A 16,409-nucleotide genomic window follows, 5' to 3' on the forward strand; every position below is an offset into this window, starting at 1 on the left:
AAGGGTAGCCACTACGTATTAAAATCCATTCTCTCTAATCATTTGTGGAGACACTTGACTATTAAGTTATCAACATGACATTGCAAAAAATAATCATTACTACTCCAGTATCAACTGTCTGGTAGGACAGAGTGTGCTCATTTTTGTGAAATCATTTTCAGGATTCACCTAGAAACACCTTCTGTTAATGGGATATAAAAGTAATGTTCTTTTGTAATAAGAGCAAAAATGTGAGCCTGAGGCATTAGTCATTCAGTGATTATTGATAATTGTGACTCTCTCTCTCTCTCTCTCTCTCTCTCTCTCTCACACACACACACACACACACACACACACGCACACACGCACACACGCAGATCATTGAGACACGTATTTATAGAAATAGTGGGATACTGTAGAGGAGACAGAATAAATTCTAATAGCAGACAAGGTGTTCCAGAGTTTAACTGTATGGGGAAGGACAGAGGAGAGAGGTAAAGGAGACCGATTAAGAGACAGACAGGGAAACACAGTGCAGTCAGCTCACCGGCAGCGGTCAGTCCTTCAGGGTTAGCACTCAGCTCCTTCATGTCAACCATGCAGTGTCCCAGTTGTTGGGTGCCGTCCTCCATCTGTCCAGCTGTCCCCTCAGTTCTCCCTCCTCCACCTCTTCTCCCACCTCCTCCACGAAACACCACAGTCCAGTCCAGTTCCCTGGCTCACACGCAGCCTGCCAAGCGGAAAAGCTGTCACAAAGATAGCAATCCGCTCGCCTCGCTTTTTTGCTGCCTCGCTTTTTTGCTGCCTCACAGCGCGCTCTCTGGCAGCATTTAAGATGCCTTTTGGAAACTAATATGGAAAAGAGGGACCAGCGAGGGACCTGGAGCAGCAACAAGAGGGAGAGAGGGAGGGAGAGAGAGAGAGAGAGAGAGGAAGAGTAGGAAAGAGAGAGGGGAAGGGAGGAGTGATGGGGGAGTGAGAATGAAAGAGAAAGCAGAACAGAATCGATGTTATGTGCGATACACAGTTCTATCCATCAATCTTTGGGCTGTCAGTAGTGCACCTCGATCCAGACTGCACAGCGCAACACAGCCAGAGAGAGACCACTCTGCCTAGCTCTTTCCTTTTCTCTTCTCACTGCGCAGGCAACGCTGCATTCAGACATGGCAGCAGGGGTTCCTCTGATTTCTGACATCTGTCTGCCTCCCCCTCTCCAGCCACCTCTCACCACTCCACCAACCCTTCTTTTCCTTTTCTAGCAGCAACACAATTAACAAGCATCTGACTGCTGAGCTGCAAATGGAGAAGCCAACATCATGCAGCATGTGATTTTGGAAGTTACATATGGCAGACAGGGAGAGGAGGGGAAAAGGAGGGAGAATGCAAGATCAAATTCACAGTACAGTGATAGTTTTTAGAGCAGTTGAATGTAATTGCTGAGTATTACTCAAAATGGCAACTTCACTACAGGGTAAATCAACAGGTTAAACAGAGAAAGTGACAGAGATAATAGAATTTTCTTGTGTTATTTAGACAACATATATCTGCATCACAGTGCACATCTGGGCTGGACATCTGCTAGTTTTTGGAAAATGAGGTGAGAAAAGATTCATAGGTAATGAAGAGCAAAATAATACAGCTCTCTTCCTCTCTATTCCACTGTGTCTTTATTTGTTGCCTTCGCCACCTCTCCACCCACTCATACTGTGAAGGTTATTGTTTGTTATTTGGCCACCAAGGCCATGATGCTACAGTAAGACTGTAACTAAAATCAATGTTAATTTATACCCTGCTGAATGGAGACTGTGTTGTGGTTTAAACTAAAGCTCAATAAAGACACAGAGGGCAGCAGCCTCAAACTCTTAAAGGAGGTAAACCTATAAAATGTATTCTGGAACATGAAGCATCACCCTGAACTGTAAACACTGAAATATCTGACAAAACATATAAACAAAGATCATTCATAACTAGTGGCTTTTAATCTGTTACAAAGGGGCTAAAAGCAAGTACTACTTTTTATGCTACTTGCATATCTGTAATGATTTTCTTTTGATGAGTTTTCTGTGTATGAGCTACAAAGAAACGTTGCACAATCTTAAATGGATGTGACCCATTAAATTATTAGCATGAGTTATGCGGGAATACAAACAATTAATTCAATGGGAGGGATGTTGAAACTATATAAAATGTTTGCTACATCATTAAATGTCCATACTATCTCTATTGATAATTCATAAATTCTTTAGATTCATTTTCGACCTTTTTTAGGCAGCCGCTGGTCTCCGAGTAGATACTAAAAACTGAAACAGAACCGAAACCAGCATGATAGGCAACTGTTACGAAGAAAAAAATTAAAGACATGGTTTAAAGTGAACCAAAGGGGTCTTCACTTACATCAGTCAATCAAATTGCTATTTTATGTATTATAAAAAGATACTGATTGCATTAATACAATTTAAACAAAATAAAGTATTGGAAGTGTGTTTGAAGTTCTATATTAAATAATTCTCTTATACTCTTTAATAAAAAGGGTTTTTAAAGGTTTTATTTTTTTTGATTGTCAGAAATCTCACACAATATAATCAGCCTTTGAAAGGCAGTACTGGTCAAGCCCTAGATGCAAGCCACATGGGCCAAAGAGCCACACTGAGCTCCTGTGTTCTTGAGGCTGGACTGGGGTTGGTGCCAAAAACCTAAATGAAGATAAATTGGTCCCTGCAGGAGCAATAAGACAGAAGATGAATCCACTTTGCACAAGGAGGTTTCTTCTTCACTTTCTACTACTCCCTCCTCCCCTTCATCCTTCTAGTGCCACATTATCCTTGTTTTCCACCCCTTTACCCTAAAACCATCAAGATGAATGTTGTCTTTTAATGAAAATGTGGTGGCAAACACATACACGCACATTCACACAAACACACACAACCAGCACAGAGGCAATCGGATCTGTGGAGTGATCCATTAACATTGTAATGCATTTCTTTCAAAGGCGACATGTGTTGTCTTATTAAAGCCTGACTGATAGAGGGGGCTGAAGAAAATCAATAGACAATGCACTACAGATGGAGAATACTACAAGTACACTGAGAAGAAAATAAACATGCCCTCTTTAGCTATTCGGCCCCAAAGCCTGCAGAATATAGCCTCACATTTACTCATTCCAATAGCACTTGAGACCCATTAGAATTTGTGATACACTCCTTCATAGTATTAACTGAAGAGAGCCAATAGCTTGATTCACGGCTGAGTCGGGGGTGCATGATACCTCCGCCAGGGTTACACAACTGAAGTGCAGTAAAAGCTGCAGCATAAGACATCCCATGGTGTAAATACACACTGGCCAAAAATGAGCATGGCAGAACATTTGCTAGGGGAACTTTCTAAAATACCTGCATATGAAATTATACATATATTGATTATACAGATTTTGATATTTAGCCTACATGTGTACTACATGGATTTGTAGTTTGTTTTGTTGAATTTTTAACATCTATTTTGCATTAATGCTTTATTTGTGGTTACATAAAAACAACATGCTATATATGGCAACTACAAGAACTATAACAACAACATTAAAGTATTGACCTTCTAGACCGCTACCCCTGCTGGGTGCCCTTTCTTTGATTTTAACTTGTTTGTGCCATTCATTTCTGAAAACGGCAAAGAGAGAGAAGCCACTGCACACCTAGGGTGCCAGCACAAGCAAAAACAAATGACAATTTGGTGTGCAAAAAGTCTAAGTAGACTGACAGATCAAATATATTACAATATTTAGTAAAGACGTTGGCTTTAATGTGGATTAAAACCAATGAATACAACTTTATAGCTTTGAGTTTTTTCTACTGGTAAATGCTTCTCAAATAATGAAACAATCAAATAATGAAACAATCCTGCTCTTGCAGATCTCTCTCTCTCGCACACACACACACACACACACACACACACACACACACACACACACACACACACACACACACACACACACACACACACACACACACACAAGGTTAACAAAACAAGTGTTTAGTGTATATACAGTATCTATCTATCTATCTATCTATCTATTTATCTATCTATCTATGCAGTGTTTCTGTTCATGTTATCTGTATTCAGCTGTGTCATCTGGTTTAATGGGACCAATCAATGTCTGTCAAGGTCCACATGTATCCCCTTCACATTAAAAATAGACCTCCACTCACTTCCCTTTTCACTCCTATTTCTTTCAGAAAATGTGGAGAGATGAGGCTATTGATTTCTCATCATGTGTTGTCATGTCAGGTTACAACATCCTCTTTCACATCCCAGTTGTTGACTTCCAGTGTCCTGTAAGAAGGATTCACCCACTTGCCTGGGGAAGGAGTCTGCAAAAAAATCGCTCTCTCTTGCAGTTAGGTACGCAAAGTCTGCATTCTTATGTGGACATATTTTGTGCGTCCTAAAGCAATACTCATATGTACAGTACAAAGAGCTATCGATGGTGGTATCATTTCTTCTGTCCATGCTGGCTGTGAAGCCATTGTGCAACTCCAGAGAAAGTGATGGAAGACAAAACCCAGTCCTTGTTCTGTACAAAAATGCTTCCTAAAATTCAGCTGAAACTAGCATGAGGTTTGAGCAGTCTGAGTTAGTCAAATCAAGTGGGTATCTGAACAAAGTCTTTTGAGTAAAAAATTCCCTCTTTGTGTTTCCTCAGACAGTATTTCATTGTTGAATACACAAAGAGGGACGTTTGTACTGAAATAACTTTACCTGGAAGATTGTAACCCACTTAATTTGAGTAACATACTGTTCTCCTAGCTGAGTATTATTTTAAGCAGAACTTAATGCATTTTTGCACAGAACAAGAATGGCTGATCTTGTTGCTCATTACTTATATTAAAGTTGCACTATGAAAAGATCACTTCATGGCCAATATAAACGGGGAACAATACAGCAACCAATAGCAATATATGTATAATATGTACTTTAAATGCGGGCATGTGAGTATTGTTAACTCGTATCTGATGTTTTCATCTGCTGCTATTTTTCATCTCTGCAGTGGAGCAAAAGCCTCAGTGAACATTTAAGCCACAAGATTCATATACAGTATGTATATAAGGATTTAGCTGCTAGGTCTGTATCCATTGCACTTTGTTTGTTTCCACTCAGGTTTTTTAAATTCATGAAAAACAAGTGGATGGAAATGCACTTATGCAAATATGCCACTTGTAGAAGCTTGTGTATGGGAGAAAAGAAAGTGAGAAAATGTATTTACAAAAAACAATTTAATGTTCACTATTAAGGTCTGTGCTGTGCATACCAAACTCTAACACTTTGGAGTCAAAACTATCACTGTAAAACGTGCTCACTCACTTAGCCTAGGCTAGGCTAGGCTAATTGCTAACCTGTAGTTGTGGTTTGATTACAAATATACGCTCCTAAATTAGCCTTTATAGGAGCGCTACAGAAAAGGTTGTACAGTGAGTGATATTTTTCTTTCCTGACAATAGTCTCTTTGACAAAGAAGAAAGAGGAGGACTCCAGCTAGATAGCAGTGGCTCTGACATAGTGGAAACAAAATGGCTTTGGGCACTCAATGTTGAAAGTACAGGATAGATATGGATTAGCTGTTTCTACTATGTTTCTGAATGACTTGGCTGCCAGAGACACAGAGACACACACACACACACACACACACACACACACACACACACACACACACACACACACACACACACACACACACACACACACACACACACACACACACACATCTTACTGAAGCTACAGGAGTATTTTCATTACCTAAGGCTGATTCTCTGGATGATTTTTTTAGCATCATAATTGTTCCACTATAAGTAACATTAGGTGACACCTGATTTTATAATATAACTAGCCATATGCAGTTATATTCCTATCTTTATTCAAGAGCGCATTATTTCAATTTGAGAGCATTTCTCACTAATATTACATTCAGATGTTGTAATAATTTCCCTCAAAACCTTGCTCTCACACTCAAATAGTCACTACTCGCGCTTGCATTTGCTGTGCTTGTGCTCAAACTTTGTGCTTGGACTCAGATATTTCTCCTTGCACTCAGGCTGATTCTGTGCGCTTGCAAATCTTCTCCTCTGGGATTTTTCCTGCGCTCTCGGATTGTTTGTTTGACAACCCTATCAAAATTCAGCAACCAATAGAATGCCAGCTGTAGTGTTGACCAATGAAATGATCCCTGCCCCGTTGAGGGTGCGTTCGTTTTATGTTAGAACGTCCGTTGCGGAGGGCTCCTCTGTAACCATGGATCTGTAACCCAAGTTTATTTACCCCCGCCGTCCATCGCTTTATTATTAGTATATGTCAATAATGTGCACAGAATGGTCTACGCTCGTTCACCTGCACCCATCAGAAAACAGGAGAAAGCTTTGAAGTGGGACATATCAAGTTACGTACACAACTACGAGGGTGAGTAACATAAATTAAGTACATAGCATATGGCGCTAGCCATAGCTAGCCTAGCTTGATGTTCGTAAACAAATAGCTTTTCTTTATACCGGTTGTTTAGCTAGCTAGATTGAACGACATATGACGGACAGTATGTGTGTATTTACAACTGGTATTTAATGACCCCACTTTGTATTTTTTCCTCGTTTGGTTAACCATGTTCCTGGGGATTTGACTAATTTCCGACATGCTAGCATATAGTCTAGCTTGATGTCCGTAAACAAATAGATTTTCTTTATAGTTTAGCTAGATTGAACAACAGATGACGGACAGTATGTGTGTATTTAATGACCCCACTTTGTATTTTTTCCTCATTTGGTTAACCTTGTTCCTGGGGATTTGGCTTCATGTTAGAGCCAGTAGTAAAAACTAAACTGTAATATAACTGAAAGAACACCAGAAACTGGATTGTTGGTGTCCGTTTTTGCATCACTGTTGTGTGTTGTTCATCAGAATTTAGTCTTCCTTCCTTCATATAACATTAGTTTGAAAATGATGGATTTATATCAGTCTGTATAAAACGTTGTAATGTTAAGTACAATTTTATCACTATAATAAAAACAGATCTAGAAATGATTTGGTCCTTAAATAGCAGTTTCTTTTTTTTTTTTTATGAATACAAAGCAAACTGAACAGAAAAAAAACAAGCATTTTCTTTTCTTTTAGTTGAGGCTGAAGGGCTCGACCAATGCTGCATCATAGCAGCACAGTGTCTTATCACCAACCCATGAAAGCTAGAAGTCACCCTGCTGCTCCAGATCTACCTACTGTATGGCTGGCTACAGACTACAACCATCTGCAACATCATCAACAGCTACAATTAAAGTCTCTTGGGGTTATATGGGACTCGGTTGTTCTCCATACTGCATCATACACTATATTATTTTTCTGTTTTGTTATATTAGTAGGCTACAGACAACACTAAGAATCATTACTTAATCACAGTATATATTATTCTGGTGTACACTGTTGACTTGACTCACTGCTATTGATTATATGTCACTTTGGCTTGCTACTACCTCATAACTTTACCTTAATTGCTCTTGTATAGTTAATGTAGCTTCTACTAGTTGTATAAACCTCCCATTTAATTCAATTATTCTTAACTTTTGTTGAAATACCTGAATCATCCCTCTTGTGAACACTAGGCTTATCTTATCTTTATTTTAGTTCATATCATAACCCTGCTCACAAACTCACCTGTACCTCTGGTCATCTGTGTTCCTGCTACAGTAAATCCTACAGGCATAGTGTGCTGCTTCACCGTAGTATGGACCATACGCTTTTTAGGTTTTGTGTCAAATATTGTGCAGTTTGTTATGAATTACTCATTGTTTTGGCAAGGTAAATTAAAGCCGTTTAACAACCTGCAAGTGTCCACTCTGGTAAATTTAATTGTACTGTTTTTTTATTTTTTATAATGAATACAGAACATGGAAAACCAATTTGCCTTGATAAGGGTTTTAATTTGTTGCAAATATGAACATGGCTTTAATAATCTGTATCTTATTGCTCTGAAAAACTACAATGATTTAAGAAATATCAGTGATACTTATCAACATTTATTGAATTGATTATATATGTGGGCAGACATTACAGGCACCTATTCATGTAAACAGAACACAAAAGTTTGTTCTCTCTTTTATCACTTGGATTATGCCGGTGATGGTGCAGAAACGTGTGAAGTCCTTGTAGATCTCTGGCACTTTGAGGACAGACAGATCCAGGAACTCTCCACTTGTTGTGCACCCTGTGAATTTAAGCAAGATAAAGAAATAATAAGTGTATGTAACATGATTTTATAATTAAATGATCAGACTTAACAACGTTCTTGGTTTGTGCCACTGATGCCTGCCCTCTGCACACAGGTGAGTACAGGGGGAACCAATGGGATTTTGCGTTTGGAGTAATATACTGACTGGAACAACACAGTAGTGTGGTTGTACAACACTGGTCCATGCACACGGTGCAGCTGTGATGCAGCTCAACGGGTACTTCAGCCCCACCTGGAAGAAGGGAAACTGAAACAAAATACTTGTTTTTTTTCTGTTCAGTTTGCCTTGTATTGATTTCATTAGGGTAAAAATAAATAACTGCTATTTTAAATAGTGTTTTATTATAGGAATTAAATTGTACTTACAACTTTCTATACAAATATATATGAATGTTATTATTGTTAAAATAATGTTATAATAATTTAGAACAATATCTGAAAAACATACAACAGTGATGTAAAAACTGATACAAACAATCCAGTTTCTTTTGTTTTTCAGTTATTTTACAGTTTAGGTTTTACTATTGCCTCTAGCCTGTCTGAAATTAGTCAAATCCCCAGGAACATGGTTAACCAAACGAGGAAAAAATACAAAGTGGGGTCATTAAATACCAGTTGTAAATACACACATACTGTCCGTCATATGTCGTTCAATCTAGCTAGCTAAACTACCGGTATAAAGAAAAGCTATTTGTTTACGAACATCAAGCTAGGCTAGCTATGGCTAGCTCCATATGCTATGTGCTTAATTTATGTTACTCACCCTCGTAGTTGTGTACGTAACTTGATATGTCCCACTTCAAAGCTTTCTCCCGTTACCTGATGGGTGCAGGTGAACGAGCGTAGACCATTCTGTGCACATTATTAACATATACTAATAATAAAGCGATGGACGGCGGGGGTAAATAAACTTGGGTTACAGATCCATGGTTACAGAGGAGCCCTCCGCAACGGACGTTCTAACATAAAACGAACGCACCCTCAACGGGGCAGGGATCATTTCATTGGTCAACACTACAGCTGGCATTCTATTGGTTGCTGAATTTTGATAGGGTTGTCAAACAAACAATCCGAGAGCGCAGGAAAAATCCCAGAGGAGAAGATTTGCAAGCGCACAGAATCAGCCTGAGTGCAAGGAGAAATATCTGAGTCCAAGCACAAAGTTTGAGCACAAGCACAGCAAATGCAAGCGCGAGTAGTGACTATTTGAGTGTGAGAGCAAGGTTTTGAGGGAAATTATTACAACATCTGAATGTAATATTAGTGAGAAATGCTTTCAAATTGAAATAATGCGCTCTTGAATAAAGATAGGAATATAACTCCATACAGCCTCTGTAATCCCTCTTTAGACAACACTATTAATGATTGGCTGAGATATCAACTTTAAGAAAATATTCAATATGAACTTTAACAGATGGGACAATTACAAGGCAAGCCAGGCCTAAATTGAACATGAACCACATGTGAGATGCATAATAATGCTTTTCCATGACTCCTGTTTGTTTTCCACTTCACAGGTCTATCTAAGAAGACGATAACATCGATGACAGTAGACAAGCTGTTGGGGTTAATGTCAACATTGCCCTTTACTCTGCCAGCTTGAAACACAGAAATCAAAAGTGTTCTGTGTTTTAGTAATCACTTAAAATGCATAGCTTGTTGCTGATGCAACTGAGCCAATGACTTGCTATGAGAGGACAGGTTGAGAAATACCAGCAGAGCTATCTATACACTCGCACTCAAGTTTAGTTTTTCTTATATATTATATAGTATTATAGTAAGTCTTATAGCTGGACATCTTAAAAACATATGTGTAACATGTGTATCAACCATACACAGTCCTAAGAAGAAAATGTGAATACCAGAGTACGTAAACCATGACTGAGGAGAATACTATATGTTGTGAGATTTTTATACTGTAAATCAAACTACTACCAAAGACCAAGCTATCAAACCAATAGTGTACCAATGCTTTTAATCAGAAAACAAGTCTATCGCCTTGCTAGCAGTCCCATGAAGCTTGGGACAGAAGAACAGCAGAAACATTCTTACCAATAGTGGGGAAAAATGTGATGTTTGACCGACCATGTTATTCAAAAGGAATGATCCTGTGTACAGTGGCAATTTTAGGACATCTTAGCATGTCAAGCTCAACTTGTACAAGATTTGGCTCAACTTTGACCAGTCAGTATTTTGTCAGCCTCAGTTGTATCTAAAGTGAGCTGCGCTTTCAGATGAATGTTACCAGTAGCACTTTAACCTACATACTACTTAGTCCCCACAAATCAAATCATGTAAAAGTAGTAACAATTGACATTTGGATTTGAGCATCCAATAGTTGCTGACAATGTTAGCATGTTGCAATGAACTTTTAGATGTTAATATACTGGTGTTTCATCAGAGGCGTCGTTAGGCCAGGGCATCCCCGGCTACAGCCCCGAATGTTTTATGAATAGCCGAGGATCTCTCGCCCTCTCTTATTTATTTTTTTTACAAAAATAAGTATAATAGAATAAAAAAGCCCCAGAATGGCACATGCAAATAAAGAAAACAAGTATTTTCCAAGGCACTCGCAGTTCTTACATTTTTTTTGTAGAACTAATGGTAGTAATGTAACTTTGTCCAGTTTATATTTCCAAGGTGAATAGAACAGGCAGCTACGTGCGGGGTCTGACCAACATGTTGTTTTTGTTGCCATCACCTAGCAACCGTCTCTACATGAGGAAAACTGTGAAAGGTGTAATTTTCAGAGGAATCAGAGCCAAATCAGTCTAATACATTGATGCCATTAACACATAGTTTAGGAGCGCAATACTAATGATTTTGTTGATTTTGTAATGAGAAGTTCCCGTGACGTTTCCAGTCTATGGTTCAGACTCAAACACACGGAGCTCTGAAGCAGACCTGTGAGTCGCTTAGTGTCCACTCTCGCTGTAAAAATAGAGATGAGCAGCGCACCTTCCGTGGTCTGTGCAGGTTCATAATGGGCCATATCAGCAGAGCAATCACGTAATACACAGCATAGATAGACTATGGTGCAGGTGGATTATTTTCTGAAATATAGTTTATTCTTGTAATAGCCTATTAAACATGAGCAGAAATATTGCGCAAACACGAAATATTACAGTCCAGTGGTTTATTAATGCATTAAAACATCATAAGTCCCCACACAAATCTGGAAACAAAATCTTGGCCTTTGGGTTGCCAGGCCAGTTATGATTAGGCCAAATGTTGGTGCTGTTTAACTAACATCTACAAACTGGGCAGCTAAAATAAACATGCACTGGCTATGAACAAGCTGGGCAAGCCAATCCCTGTATTGCATTCAGTTTAGTTAAATGTGTCCGAGTTAAGACCCGAACCTCCTCAAGTCCTAGAAACGCTGTTTCACAACAATATTTACCTAATATATATATATATAAACACGACATTGACGTTCGTCTGAGAAATAGAGTTTTGAATAATGTTCAGCTTTGGCAGCTTTACCTATATGCTAAAATATACAATGACATAGCAACCAGTGCTGAATTTGTTATTACCCAGTGTGCTTTGCTGAATGATCTCAATGTTTTGTTTTATTTCATGTGAATACTAGTTTACTAGAGGAGTAACTTAGTATTTGAAGTAATGCAGTAATGCAGGAAGTGTGGATTTAGTTTCCATGCTTATTGTGTTTCCACAACAACGTTAGTGAGTAAATCTACTGAAATGGCCACCACACCATAACAGAGGAGTGAGATGCGTAAGATGAGAACCAGTATAGAAGGCATTAATAAATTGTTGGGGAGGGTTATCCCTTTTTTCCATATCATTTTGGAGGGTCATCCAAAATGTATTGCTGATGAAGGGAGAGTCAGGTCTATTCTGACTAAAGATCCCAAAACTCCTCCTGTAGACCCTGAAATAAATAAGGAACAGTCCCTAACATTTAGTATGTAATGTAGCATGTTAGCCTGCTATGTTAGCATTCATCTGAAAGTAATGGCAATTCACTTTTACAGGTAAGGGTTGGAGATATAATTCTTCTGAGGACAATAATTGTCTGTACCAAACGTCACGACAACTTATCCAATAGTTGAGATATTTCACTCTAGACAGGACATTTTTAATGCAGATAAATTCCTACATTGGTAACAGATTACAAAAAAACTAGTCTTGTCATTGTGTGTCAGAGGAACAAGCAATGTTGCTACATGTAAGTGCTTTGTGATAAGGGCTCAGCAGAGTGATAGGTTTTATTTGGAAAGGTCAGGCCACCTGCCAGCTGCAACACATTCTCATGAAGAAGTCCGTATGATATCGTACGGAAATGTATGCACACCAAAACGTAGGATAACCTACGAAATTAGGAGAACGCCGGCTGGTCATGTGACGCCGGGTGGTCACATGACGCCAGCTGGCTACGAGCTCCATGACGCAGAGCCACAGTTGCTAGTTGTTTAAGCCGCTACAGAGCTTTGTGACACCGGCTACAGACCTCCGTTGCATCAGCAGTAGTTGGTGGTTCAGTTACCCGAAAATAGGTGACTTTGAGCCGGGTACAAAGCACCGCGAGCTGCCGGTCGTTTCGGGCGGACGTTACGATTAAATTTAGTCCACAAAATATGAGCTCTTTACTGACGACAAAAGTTAAGATTAGCCACCAAAACGACTAGTTAAGATAAGGAAAAAGATCGTGGCTTGGATTAAAACACTCCTAGGAACACGCGTTGCCTGGGTGAAAGACTTCCCAGGGAAGCGAATTCCTCTCTCTGACTTGAAGGTCCTGCATGTTAACGCCCACCATCCACCCCCAATCTCCTCCCGCGGCCAGCCGTGTTCTTATACAGCGGCCGTCAATGTAGTGAATACAGAAAACAAAACGTGACATGCTAACGAATTACAGTGCTTATCTTTTCGTCGCTTTTTGAACGAATGGTTCATGAGAATAGGCTGCACCTGCAGGACAGGGAGGGAAGCGAGGATAAGGGGAGGAGTAAGAATATTGTAGGTACTGTAGAAACATGGTTGATTCATCTGAGGTACAGTGGTGATGCTGCAATGCTTCAAACAAGACCAGCAGGATGTCTTCCAAACATAAACAAATTTTCAGTACATTCCTTTATGATAAAAAAAAAGAAAAAAAAGGATGTGTTTAATTGCATGGCACCCATTTACATTGGGATCTGCCAACTCTTAGCTTGTGCCAGCGTGGTGCTGAGGGTATGGCACAGAGACAGCTGAGAAGAGTAGCCCCCTGATCTTGCGCTCTGTCAGCTGTGTATGCCTGCTGTCATTCTGACAGCAGGCATACACAGCTCCATGTGCTCCTGTTGTTTGTCTGGCCAAGTCTTAGGGTAGGGCATGTCTCTCACTGCAGCCAGCTCACAGAAGCATTACACAATGCAATCCAGATTAGTTAGGCCACTAAAGAGTAATTACAGACTGGCAGCATGCAGGTTTGATAAAACTGTTAATTCATTGTGTTGTTGTACAAATGGACTGAATTGTGAATGCTAATGGTACTGATGGCAGATGGGTTGCTGATGCTGGGCAGTGTTTTGAATCCTCTTGATAGCATGGGTAAAAGAGCACCAGCATGCAGACAAACAAACCCAGAAGTATCGCTGAGATCCAAAATGAGACCATTTTTCAATACATTATTAAGCAATCACTTATTAGTTTGGTCTCTAATTCTTGGTTTTGACATTTATTTATACACTGAACTAGCCCATTTTGCTAGACAAGCTGTGGATGAAAAAGAAAGAAGAGCACAAGATTTTACTCAAACACTGTGAGATGCCATAATTAATCCTAAAGGCCCTTTGCAATCGCTGGCCACATATGCGTTTGCGCTGCGCTTCTCATACAATTTGCGCTCATAATCTGCGTGTAATTGGCATCTGATTTACCAAGGCTGCAGCTAATCATTATGCTATCAGTGACTATGACAGCCTTTTGGGATTTGTCTACAATTACACTAGATCAGAAAAAGAAATCAAACCGAACACAGTTATGCATAAATAGATATACTCATTAAATTAAACAATTTCAAAATATTTGCTACAGTAAGCCTATAAACTGTAATTGAGAAAATAATTTATGGGTGACTATTACTTACAGAATTCAAATTAAAAGTCATTTATAGAATTCTATTTATAGAATGGTTTGTAAAACTAAAAAATGCAGTGAGTAATTAAACTTAATATATGGAATGACAGCAAGATGCAAAATAAAAGATTGCTTCTACAAAATACACAGGCAATTAAAAATGTCAAAAAAACTGCAGTCATCATACAGTCCTCGCAAAACAGAAACCTGGATAAACTAGCTGGAGTACCTGAAGAGAAATTAGGATACTGTCAGATCTGAACTTATTCAGCTTGCTGATGATTCTCTGCCATTCTGGTAGGTGCATGGGGAGTGACATACAAGTTTGTCAATAAGACAACAAATTAAGATAAATGATGTTATGATGACCTACATGCTGAAATGACAGTAGTAATCTGATACTGGTAAGGCATTTTAATTGTCACTATCACTGTCTTCCATTACTGGCAATCAGATAGAGAAGCTACATCCAGCAGCAGCCTACTTAATTCCCAACTGCTGAGGTAACTCAGTTGGTACAGAAATGACAGATCTGCAGGATGGCTGGATAATTAAAATGATGTATAAAGCAAAATTAATAATCAGGTTTCTATATGTTCAATGTAAATGTCTCATCCCAAATATGATAAAAGCCAGGATAAGACTCACAATCAGAATACTAGAGTGCACTTAAATGTACTTACTGTAAATTCTACAATCATTGCTGTACGCTGCGGTCCTACATATTGCTCAAGTCTGATCCAATGACAAGTGGTAATTTCTGACCTTTTTATATGAAAACTGTCCCTCCCAGAATGCATGGCAATCTATCCTTTCCAGCAGAAAGGAGAGATGAGGAGATCGGAGAAGGTCTAGGCTGCTGTGACTCTGTGGGAGTTATGTGATATTTCTCAAATCTTCAGCCTAGCACTCCATTACTCTTTACTTTGATGTCAAAGAAACTTTGAAAACTAAAGTATAAACATATAAATAATAGGGGTGATATTTTCAGTGTCAATACTGTATCGATATACAGACGCCAAGTATCAATCTATTATTATATAGAGTATGTGTTGGTCTGCTTGACACTCCCATTTTGCAGCAATAAAACTGAAGTGAGATGAACAAACAGAGAAATGTATCTTTTTAGATAAAACAGATGTTGACATAATTTGAAATTGGGAAAAATTTGACATTTGAAAAAAGGTAATAAATTGCAATATATATATCGCAGAATATTGCAATATGTTTAAAATCGCAATAATATCGTATCGTGACATAAGTATCGTGATGATATCGTATCGTGAGGCCTCTGGTGATTCCCACCCCTAATAAATAACTGCTTTTAAGAAGGTGTCATATTGCCTTGCATGGGCACTCAAAAGGTGGGCCAGATTCAAAGTAAAGTTTTCTTCCATGTGACTCAGCTTTCTAACTGAAAAAAAACATGCTCCACCAAAGGCAGTTTCTTTACGAGGCTGCAGAGGATAAAATGTAAAAGGGAATTTTCGTTACATAAGATTCCAAAGGCTGAGCATGAAATGAGTTTGGTTGACTCCCTATGATTTGCTATTACTATGAATTGTTTTAATGGCCATTAAACGCTTCATGCCATTTACCATAGGCTAATGCAGACACATAGTAGTTAATCACCATCTCTTTACTGTGTATCACCCCCAACACCGACAAGGTGTGCTAGTCAAACCTTGGTGATTACCCGCATGATGTGTGTCCTCTGTGTCGGCTCAGCTTACATGTTCAACACAGCATACATCTTCACACATTTTAAACTGCATCTATGTGGGTTACTCTTAAGGGTAACACAAAGCTTCTAATGCTGGATCTTAGTAAATGAGGCACTCAGGGCACTTAAATGTGACTAAAATGAACCCCTAATAAAGCTTTAAAACATTGACACCGTAAATAAATGCTCTGTAAGAAAACATTTTTTTTTTAAATGCAACTGTAATATAAGAGAATGACAAGTTCCAACACAGTTAACTGGTTGCGTCCATCCATAAAAATAATGGACGTAGCAGCAGTGATGTCGGCCATTGGTTTGTGGACTACTGTTTTGAAGCCTCGAGTTTGGCATCTTTGGCAGTTT

At 39.0% G+C, this 16,409-nt stretch overlaps 1 protein-coding gene across 3 annotated transcripts in view; it reads right to left on the minus strand.

The window, feature by feature from the left end:
* The window catches only part of inpp4b (inositol polyphosphate-4-phosphatase type II B), a 144,988-nt gene extending 144,235 nt beyond the window's left edge, over positions 1-753 (minus strand). The window contains exon 1 of one of the 3 annotated variants that reach the window (XM_078262436.1): positions 527-751. In XM_078262436.1, the coding sequence (XP_078118562.1) occupies positions 527-611 (85 nt within the window). In that variant the 5' untranslated portion in view covers positions 612-751. Of the gene's footprint in view, positions 1-526 lie in introns of all 3 variants that reach the window. The other 2 variants (XM_078262421.1, XM_078262428.1) reach the window with 2 other exon arrangements.
* Positions 754-16,409: the final 15,656 nt, after the last annotated feature.

Source organism: Sander vitreus, chromosome 2 (genome assembly GCF_031162955.1).
Source record: "Sander vitreus isolate 19-12246 chromosome 2, sanVit1, whole genome shotgun sequence".
NCBI lineage: Eukaryota > Metazoa > Chordata > Actinopteri > Perciformes > Percidae > Sander > Sander vitreus.